We start from the raw sequence: 10,839 nt of genomic DNA on the forward strand, positions 1-10,839 counted from the left end.
AACATTTTATAAATGAACCAAAAAAAAAAAAAGTGGGAAGAAAGCTATTTTCTTTCTGATCAAACCAATTCATAGAACACGAAAGAATGTAAGAATTACAAATAGAGTTTCACCTCCTCATGTCTCTTGTTGCTTTATTCAGTTACAATATCATGAACGAAAATATAAAAAAAAAAAATTACAATTAATCGTATGTAATCCATTACTCATTGAGAGGCTAGTCAAAATTGGGGGGGGGGGGGGAGGGGGGGAATCCTTGAAGTATAATACGAATACAACGAGGCGTTGGATTGAAAAAAAAAATCCTTAAAACCTTTTAGCAAGCATTATCTTTTTATTTGTATGGATTGAGTCCTAATTTTGTAGTTGAACTCCTTCCGATATCTGGGTTTTGCTCTATATTATGATAAATTATATTCATTGTTGCAAAAATAAGGAATATGGAAGGATGAATATGTGGGCTCTCGGCAAGGATTTGTTTAGAAAGTAACTAAAATACTTTATTTAATAATATTATCATGTGCTTTCTAGTAAATTATTAAATGATACTATGGTAATAAATTAAATTAATTTTGAAAAAATGGGTGTTGGAAAGTATTTAAATAATCTCACTTTTTATTTTATTTTATTATTATAATTACAAAAGTACCCACCCGTGTTAATTTCGTTACAACACGCCTCGTTGTATTGGTATTAATTACTTAATCGAATACTGGTTATTATTTTATCATACATTTCTCGAATGCCGGTTTCCCATTTGCTGTTGCATGTCATATGGATTTAGTTGTTGTTAGGTATAAGAGTTTTCCCAAATCTGATAAATTGACGATTAAGAAGATAGCAGGTAATTCTTGAGATTATTTTATCTAATGACTGAATCAAATTCAAATCTAACTTAATACATATTTTGAAAAATAAATTTAATTTAATAAAGTTGAAAGAAACGAGTGGTTGCTGGGAAGCAACATGTCGACTTTGTAACTATATATTTTATCTTCTGAATTTGTCAACCGCAATAGATTTGATTGTCGCGTGAGTAAATAGTAGATTTGCTAACGTATATTATCATGAAGATCACACAATTCACAGATGAGTAATGATATAACCATAAATTTTTGTATAAATTTATTTTGTATAAACTGATGTGACACGATAAGATTGATTGAATTAAATATCACTTGCCCCACATGGTTTATTTTTATTATTTTATATTTTCATTCAACCAATGAATTAATGACACATCAATTTGTACAAAATAAATTTGTATAAGAATTTGTGGTTGTATCATTACTCTTCACAAATATAAGGAGAAAATTAAATAGTGACATAAGTCAATAAAATAATCGGAGCTGATCTTAAAGTGGCAAATTCATACAACACACAGCAGGGCAGGCTTTGATTTCTTCTTTGTTTTTGGGGGGAAAAAAATTGTGGAGCTGCCTGGTGCGATAAGAAGAATCCCACCTATATATAGAATTATTATTATTATAATACTTTGCCCAAGGGGTAACGTACCCATTTGTTTGTCTTTAATTACAAAGTCACCGTTGGATATTATCTAATGGCTAATAATTAAAGAACAAGGAGTAGATTGATCAACAGGTAGTTAACTTGTGCCTCCCGATTCGAGCGGAGACTTCTAATCTGAGTTGTGGTACAGGCTTAAAGATGTTTCCTACAGTTGGGGCCCTCCCCAAAATACTTTGTGGATAAGACCAAAAAAAAAAACAGGTAGTTAACAGTTGTTCGGTACGAAAATATAACTACTTTGCTAAACGTAGTTAACAACTAATGCCGTGATGAATGCAGCAACCCGTTGCACGCAAGCAATTCAAGGTTGCAAACTGCATTTTGCATCCATGCAAGTAAAAGTTACTTTTTGCATCCCTGCCAGTTTCGTTGGACTAAAATTCATGTAAAATTTTATAAAATATTGTCTTGAATATTTACAAATAAGGCATACAATTTGAAAAATACTTGCCATTGCCTAATTTCGGATCTCCACAATCATCCCTCCATTATATGTAGTTTTTCTTAGTTCTGAATGATCGACCCAGAAACTGCCCTTTTTTGCCCTGTTGGTTGGATATGATAAATTTTTATCCACCCCTCTATTGAAATTGATTCTCACATTTTCCCCCGCATTCCAACAGGGCAATGCGAGCGAGCTAGATACAATGCCCTCCAAATCCGCTATCTGATGTCATGTCCCGACCACCGATGTTATCTATTTACCGCCGAATCTCCGTTGTTGCCTTCTGCCGCCTCGCACACACCGTTGATTTCGTTGATACCCAACAGCCTACCTCACATCCACTGGAACCCACAAAAGACCGTTGTCCGCATTTAGCTGTTAAAAGACTCTAATGTCTGTTGCAGACATGGGCCCTCCAAAAAAAAAAAGGACAAATGCAGCTTTTTGTATGCTTTACCCATTTCATTGAAAAAGTGTCAGCAAATTCATAATTCAAATTCCAGAACACAGAAGAATTCTAAACTGATGACGGTGTTTTAAATTCCACAAGAATAATCATTTGCAGGAAGATCTGGGTTCCTGTCGTCCAAGCGAAGAAAGATTCAATTTTTCTGTGCTGAAAAATAAGGTCAAAATAAATTAAGATAAGAGAAAGTGACATAATAGAGTAATCCCGATAATTTGCGCTTCCTAATGTAATTGGCGAATAGAGATGTCTCTCTCTCTTTCTCTCTCTCGCTAGTATTATTATATTTCTTTCCCGTTCAACTTAACATCTTGATTATGGCACCTCCTGTCTCCATTACTACTGTAACTAAATCACAATTCAAATTGTCTAAATATGATAAGAGAAATCTCGGTACGAAGACTTTTTCAGCTCATGCTGACGATAACACTGCCGATTACAGATTATTAAACAGGCTTTGGGACCTAGTAGTTCCAACCGGTGTCCTATCGTATGGTGCTGTGCTTTTTATATAAATGACGAAGCTTCGAGCATTGATTATATTCGGACCTAACTAATTAATTGAAAGAACCGTAAGACGGTTAATGATGGATGATCCACACACATTCCGTATCATATGCCAGCTTGGTGACAAGGAAACTTTTTTTTACTTTTAGGGATAGCGCATGATGGATTGAAATTGAATTGTAGTAATCGCCACTTAAAGCGTTTTATTTCGACACTCGACACATAATTCTGCTGCCAGTTTTGTGTTGGAGAATGAGATCCAAAATCCTTTCAACAGTGATCAAAGAGAAATCTTTTCCTGATAGGCCAGAAATATTCAGAACCCATTACACAACTCTTTATGAATAACAATTACAGAGAAATCGGCAGCATTTTCGTACAAATGAAAAGGGAAAACACGAAACGCTGAAATCTCAACTTAAGGTCATAGTTGATGTAAAATTGAGGAAACGCATCAATTGTGATGATGGGAATGAAACCAAACCAAAATAATGCCTCCACTCCAGTTTTTCCAAATTAAGTCTTAGAGTCGCTATACCAGACCTGAATGAAAAAGCAAAAAGAGAAGTTAATGATACCACAAAGATACCAATGAGACAAATGAGTTTCAAGGAGAAGGAAGAAAGAAACCAAGTGAACCAGTGCCAACTTACATTCGCCGAGGAGAAAAATGGACCCTAGAGATTATGCTTCCAAATTCAAAGGATCACGGGATGCTCCGCTTAAATAGTATCCAAACACCAAACTCAGAGTCTCCGTGATGCTAAGTCAGACTTTCGGCTTTTTGGTACATATTCGAACTGGCTAAAATCCACCGCAACGGGTGACCTTCAGAGGATGAGACCGACACATTGAGGAAAGATTTATACCTAGTTATATAACAAAAAAGAATGACGTTGTCGGGAATGAATTACTTTACCTAACAGTACAAGTGTTTCGAACATCTTTCAGAGGAGCACGAAGACCACTAGCACGGGAACCAGATGTGCACCTATATTTTGATATCACCGAAACAAATCTTTCCATTGATTTCTCAGCTATTTCAGAATAACTGCCCAAGTGCGAAATGTTGGCACCAAACTTTGCTTCATCAGTTTCTGTCGCTATAGTTTTGTCAAGGTTAGGATCACTATAACCTGGAGGTTTAAAAATCAAATTAAAAATTAACGAAAACTATTCTCTGTTAACATCGATGATCAAACAGTGACAGCATAAACAATATGGATGCAATCAAGCAAAGTCTTGTCTATCTTGTCAACTTAGCCATAACATTCTGTAAATAATCGTGTATGCATGAAGAAGCTGAATTTTCATAAACAAGTGTCCAGGGGTAATCATAAGGTTGCAAAATCCTAGCACAATACGGAGCTGAATTTGATGAATAAGGATGCATATCAGTTGATTAATAAATATATTACTTGCCAAACCAAAGTACACTAAGAGTTCTAGGAATAAGTACATACCATTGTTATGAAGAGATGCATTTGTACGCATGAGCTTGGATCCCATTTTGTCCTGAAGGAGTTAGAGAAAGTTAAAATGAGAAAAGTTCCAGAACTTCTCAACCCTACACCGCCAAAAGAACATATTGAAGGAACATGGAGACAAACAAATGAAGCACCTACTGTGTGAACACTGTCAATCAAAGAGGTTTTCCGTTTTATGGCGGTGCCCTTGAGATAGCTGTAGTCAAAATGAGCACTCTGAAGACCAGTGTTCTCAGACATATCAATGGCAGCATCATTCTCAACTACAAGTTTTTCTTGTTTATTCTCCTGATCATCCTTGTTAACTTGCTTATGCAGAAAATAAGAACTCCTTACAATGACCTTTCTGTTCTCTGTTCTTCCCTTTCCCACAACTGAATCTGTACAGTTCTTATTCTCATGCTCCTTTCGCAATGCTGGACAAGGTTTACGAATTGAACGGCAAAACTGTGGCAGGGAAGTATGTTCTGCATTTCTCTCATTCTCCATCTCTTTCAAATTCATTAACACAACAAGTCAGTCACTCCGGACTAGTGAAGTTGTGGACTTATATGTGAGTAGACTATATTCTTACCACGACTTGGAGATGCAGAAAATTCAGGAACTTCAGATGCAAAACAATTTTTTTCCTGCAGAAAAGGAAGAAAGCATAAGCAGAGTTCAAAGCAGCTATATTCAACTGAAATTTTTCACAATTCTCTTCATGTCACTCACAGAGCTGTTATGAGGGAAATTTCCCACAGTTTCGAGTTCCATGCGGGATGATGATTGGCAGCTTATATCACAACTAGCTTCTGCAGTGTGATGCTCACCAGGACTGAGGGAAGAGGTCTCCTCTGGACTGAAATGGTTCGGCGATATTCGAGGGGTGGTGAATTTTCTCTTTGCTTCGAGAGATGCAAAGCCTTAAGGTGTTGAGGAATACTATTCACACAAGTTCACCAACCACAATAAAACTTTATTTGAAAGGAAGTCAGATGCTATAGTATGACATTGTGTAACATAAATATTCAGACTCATTCTATTATACAGAAATATTGTAAGATCTACCAAAGGACTTCATTGGATACAGAAATACTTGGTTAGGAGATTCTTCTGCACCGGCAAATCCAGCTTTTTTCTTTCACTTTCAGGTTTAAAATTTTTGAGGTGGGAATTTTGGCCAACCACCAGATGAGAATTATCAGAGACTTCCTGCCATTTTAGAGAAGACAGAAAGCAAAGTCCTGTCGGTAAAGCAGAAACTTTACGATTCATCTCAAAAAATAAAGGGAAGGGGTTGGGGGGGAGGGGTATCAATGAGGTCAAAGATAGACTTTAAGCAACATACAACCTTTTTTATTCTTACTTTTTTGTTTTTCATAGACAATATCATATAAAATGAATATGAGTATCAGAGCAGAGACTATCCTGAAAATGTGTTTTAATTTTGTTTTCCACAGCAAATTAACTTCTGCAATTTGCATTCCACAACAATATAATGTGACTAATAATGAAACTTCTTTTAAGCATTTTTCTGAATTTATACATACATTATTTTAGCCAGTTAACCTAAAATGGTATAAAAACGGAAGACATACTTCAACCAAGTGCATGCACAAAACATGAAGGTATAAGCAAATAATAGCACACAGTATACCTGGAAAGGCAGTTGAGTAAATGGGTCCAGATCGCCTATTGCTATCCCTTTAGCTATATGTTGCGGAAGCAATGTACACCAGGTTAAGGCATGATCTTAAGTATTTTAAGTAAAAGAGCTACAGAAAACATGTAATTCAATGAATAAGATGAATTCTAAATAAAGGATATGGGCCTAGAAAATCCAAATCATTGCCAATGTTGTCAGATATGCAAGACAAATGTACAATATCTTCTGTCTTTGGATCATAAACTCGTTGATGCTGGAAGGTCAGAACTGCTTTCCCGAATGACTCTTCATAAAAAGGAGGAACTGAAACTGTGCTGTACTTCAAGTGCTTAATTACCTGAAAAGACCCAATGAGTATTTGGTATAAACAAGAGGAAATGAAGTTATAGAAAATATTTAAGCAGTTTATCTGAGGCTTACTCAGTGTCAAGAAGACTTTTTGATCTAGAAAGTATTCAAGTAACTAGAGCAATCGCAAAGATATTTACCTTGTCATAACTTTTGAACTTGCTAATAAGTGCATGAGCTCTTTTCAGACCCATTCCTGGCAGTGACTGCAAATAGTCACAACCACTCAAGATGCACATCTCAAGAAGCATCTGCTTGGTGAATCCTCCAAAACTCAGGTCCTTGTTCTTCTGTAGCATGGAACACTGAAACTCAACACCTTGCCCAAACTTGTCCATTTTAAAGATGATCTGGATCAGAGAAGGATTGTCAATGCAGCCCACCAGAATGCAACAATCAGAATAACAAGCACACAAAATTAAGAGTTACTATAGAACATGAGAAGTTTGAAGCAATCAATTTCAAGAAAACTCACTCTAGAGCAGCCAAATGGTATCAGATCAGAGTCCTCAGTAATAACTGCCTCAACTTGTTTGCTGACTGCCAAGAAGGTCATCTGGGCATCAGCCTCGTAAGGAGCAACAATGTAGCTTACATTCTGCTGCTTTAAAACCTTCCAAAAGCATCCATGTCAACAGAGGGAAAATATCATCTAAGATGATATATTTATAAAAGAGATTCTCTGAAGGGTAAGGTTAACATGATGCCTCTAAATTCTCCTTCCATACCTGGATAAGTTCATGTGCAATTGAGGGTGAAATATCAACAGCTTTTTGGTAGAACTCATAAGAAGCAGAAGAATTTCCTTCTGACTCACACTCAATGGCTCGTGCAAGATTTTCCTTCCTTGACCTGCATGTGTAGGGAAGACAACAATTCTTTAGGCCACATTTGGCCTCGACAAGGTCAGACCAAAACCTTAGGTAGTTAAAATGTTGGAAGCAATTAAACCACCAGCCTCTAACTATAGAAAGCCATAAATACAGAAGTCAGACAAAGAGTGACAAACAGCATGGCAACTCCACTTTGTAAATTTCCTAAGGGCAGAGGCAGACCACTGATTTTAGGCAAACAAGGTAGGCCAATAAGGTACCATATTGAAGGGAGATTCACACTAGACGAAACAATAAGAATGAGGTAATTGAAGAGCTAATTACAGATATGAAAGAAACACAGCTAGTGGTAGAGGCGGTGACATTATGCCTGACTCATCTGTACAGCAGACAGAACAGGTAAATTTGCACTTATCTGAAATTTAATGTCTCCAGCTTTTTGTAACACTTAATGGTCAATTGGAGCGCTGAGTCATGACTAAAGATATATTCTGCCAGCCCCAAGTACTAAGGACTAGAACCTTTTAAGTTTTTGGCACTTTTTTACTGTTAAATAAAATTCTTAAGCAATAATAACTAAGCTATCATTATATTCAAGAGGCATTAATTGCATACCTAGCACGCTTGTTCTCTTGTTCAATCTTCATTGGCAGAAGACCTCCATCAAAGATAAGAATAGGTTTAACACCATAATGCCGCAACAAATTTACTCTATGCATGCAATAGTCAATGTGCCTATGATAAGAAAGAGGAGAAGCACATTAGATCATAAAACACATCCAGAATCACAACATTACTTGAGAAAAATATTTCCTCTGGCCTTCCAAAATTTCCTGTTCATTATTGTACTTGCTAGCCCCAACAAAAATATACTTCTAAATGAACACAACAAGAACATCGCTTCTAATAAAAAAGGTTGCCTTTTTCAATAAGAACTGTGCTCAAAAAGTCTTATAATGAGTTACAAGTTGAAGAAAACCCATTTCGTTTGCTTCCATAACCACTCACACTGTCACACATAATCATTCCACAAATTCTTTGCCCATCAGTTAAGAAAAAAAAAAGAATGAAAGTTCAACAGCAGATTACAAACCACTATGTAGGAACAAAGTTCAAGTCTACCGGTCAAATCAAAGAAAGGGGACATTTCCAGGGCTTGGAAATTGACAAAATAACATGATAGAACACACGAAATCATCAATACAAGTAAACCAATATCATAGTTTGGCATACGCCTCCACAAATGATCCTAAATCCACATCACATCAAAATCACTAGATTTTATCTCCTTTTGATTCCGATAGAACTTGAAACTTTTCCACTACATTACCCCAGTATAGACAAAAGGTGATTTCTTTTAGAAGGATTGCGGCATTAAGCCTAATCAAATGCGTGAAAATTTACCCATTACCCAATATCAATCAAATCTCGAGATTTGATAATAAAACAACCCAAAAGGCAGAGAGAGAAAAAGAAAACTGATAGTTAAAGAGAGAAAGAGAGACCTGGAGGTGGGTAAGCCCTTGCAAAGCTCTCGGCTACAAGACAATGCACCTTTGTGAAGCCAAGAATAAGTATCAACAGCCACACAACAGCCCTCTAGCTCTTTGATGTGAATTGGTATCATTATCGATTTCAACAGTGGCAATAATCCTTGAATCCCCATTTTTGTTGTTATTATTATTATTATTATTTTTCTCTTCCGCTTCTAGTTTTTCTTCTGTTTGATTCTTCAATTCAATTCAATTTGTAAAGAGAGTTTATAAAACGAGCTGGGTGTTTCTCCAGCTTCAACTCAAGAACTGCAAAATGTTGTCTTTGAGTGAAAATGTAAAGAGACTGTAACTTGTAAGAGCGAAGATTCAGGAGGATTTAGGTTAACGAGCTACTTGGCGGGAAATTTTCATTTTTGGGGACGATGGCGAACCTGGACCTGCCAGACGGGCTGGCTGTCAGTTCCGGGTTCGGGTTATGTTTGAAGAGCCTTTCTCCAATAAACATCAAAGGTGACTTCTTGATCAGAGTCCAATTCTTTATCAAAAAAAAAACAAAAAACTAAATGAAGTCCAATTAAAGTCATTTAGTAATGGCTAAGCCAATTAAAGTCCTAAAAATATTGCATGCAACAATAAATTATTACATGATTAAGAAAATTAATATCTAGACATTTTCCGAGAATCATAGGCAGAGAATTTTTAATTGTTTAATGAGGAAAATCTCGTTATGTCAAAATCGGATCGCTAAGTCAAATAAGAAAAATTTAAATCACTATTGAGTAAAGTATTTGTGACAACATTACCATTTTTCTGAATATGGGAATAATAGAATCGCATAATCTTTATCATGATTAGTCAATTGAGCCATCTAATACGAAGTTGTCAAGTAGGAGAAAAAAAATCAATTTTTTTTTAATAACAACTAACCATCAAATCATATTTTAGGCATAATGAATGCCAAACTTCATGATAAGTAAATTTAATAACATAAATTACGACACAAAGTTCTCAATAAAAAGAAGTTTGATTCTTAATTAGTAAGCAAATACCCCAAAAAAGTTCCATGAAATATCTAAAAAATAGTCCCACAAGAATTTGGACCCAGATTTTCTTTGGAAACAGGGCGGACCCAGAACTTAATATTATATTTATACCGGGCTAAGTTTTAAAATTTATATTTTGAAGCAAACATAAAAATTTATAAGTAAAAAAGAAGTACATTAAATAAGGGGGAACGGCAAGAATCCTATCCCTTTAAATATGTACTGTAGACAAAAATAATTATAAAAAAAAGTAGAAAACAAAAGATAATTCAAATATCAAAACACTAATTTTCAATTATGGAATCTAACATTGCAACCTATAATAACATGTAATTGTATAAGGATTAATAAATCAATTAAGAATTTCAAACTAAAATAGATCAATATATGTAATTATAATCAATTAAAAATTACAAGTAAAACCTTTATTTTTGAAATCAAGTACTAAATTTACCAGGCTTAATAATTTAAACAATTAAAATTTATTCATCCATTCAAATTATAAAAGTATTATTAATCAAAAGTTTCAATAATAAACTAAACTCAATTCAACAAAAAGGTACTCGAGTGAAGTTGTTTCTTTAGTAGGTGCTCTAACTCTTTTTAAATAACTAGATGTTGATGATCCTTCTATCAAAAACTCCTTAAAATATTCAAATTTTATTTTCCAACTTGTCCTCCTAGTTAATGTTACTAAAAAATAAAGTCTGATAATTCACATAAAAAATTTATGAAAGTATTGATAATTGTTACTATATGTTGTTTTTTGTAAGTATTTTTAATATTAGTGATGATGTTAATTAGATTATATTGACATATTTTTTTCAATTAGAAGTTTTTAAAATATATTAAAGCAGTACTAAAATTTTAGCTCGCTAATGTGTACAATCTATTCAGTAAATATATAATTTAATCATTTTATAAAATAAGTCACTAATTTCAATTGAAAATAATATAATTGAATTAGGGACATATTTGAAAATAAAATAAAAAATCTATTATTATATGAAATTGATGGAAACATAAGGGTAATCGA

General features: G+C 34.6%; 1 protein-coding gene across 1 annotated transcript; it reads right to left on the reverse strand.

Moving 5' to 3' along the window:
• Positions 1-3,107: 3,107 nt before the first annotated feature.
• On the reverse strand, positions 3,108-9,284 carry LOC102615179 (exonuclease 1). Its single transcript, XM_052433407.1, has 15 exons — positions 8,770-9,284; positions 7,880-7,999; positions 7,160-7,283; positions 6,907-7,044; positions 6,572-6,781; positions 6,243-6,420; positions 6,075-6,145; positions 5,506-5,629; positions 5,150-5,340; positions 5,010-5,064; positions 4,574-4,926; positions 4,412-4,463; positions 3,868-4,084; positions 3,602-3,776; positions 3,108-3,491 (listed from the first exon to the last, which is right to left on the reverse strand). The coding sequence occupies exons 1-14, from the start codon at positions 8,928-8,930 to the stop codon at positions 3,695-3,697; spliced, it is 2,076 nt and encodes a 691-aa protein (XP_052289367.1). The 5' UTR covers positions 8,931-9,284; the 3' UTR covers positions 3,108-3,491; positions 3,602-3,694.
• Between the last annotated feature and the right edge of the window lie 1,555 nt (positions 9,285-10,839).

The sequence above is a fragment of the Citrus sinensis genome, chromosome 2 (genome assembly GCF_022201045.2).
Source record: "Citrus sinensis cultivar Valencia sweet orange chromosome 2, DVS_A1.0, whole genome shotgun sequence".
Lineage (NCBI taxonomy): Eukaryota > Viridiplantae > Streptophyta > Magnoliopsida > Sapindales > Rutaceae > Citrus > Citrus sinensis.

Coding starts and splice junctions, on each gene's coding strand:
- LOC102615179 (XM_052433407.1), bottom strand. CDS start 8,930: ATGGGGATTCAAGGATTATTGCCACTGTTGAAATCGATAATGATACCA. Junction 8,000..8,769: donor AAGGGCTTACCCACCTCCAG/GTCTCTCTTTCT, acceptor TTCTTATCATAG/GCACATTGACTATTGCATGC. Junction 6,782..6,906: donor TACCATTTGGCTGCTCTAGA/GTGAGTTTTCTT, acceptor TCTCTGATCCAG/ATCATCTTTAAAATGGACAA.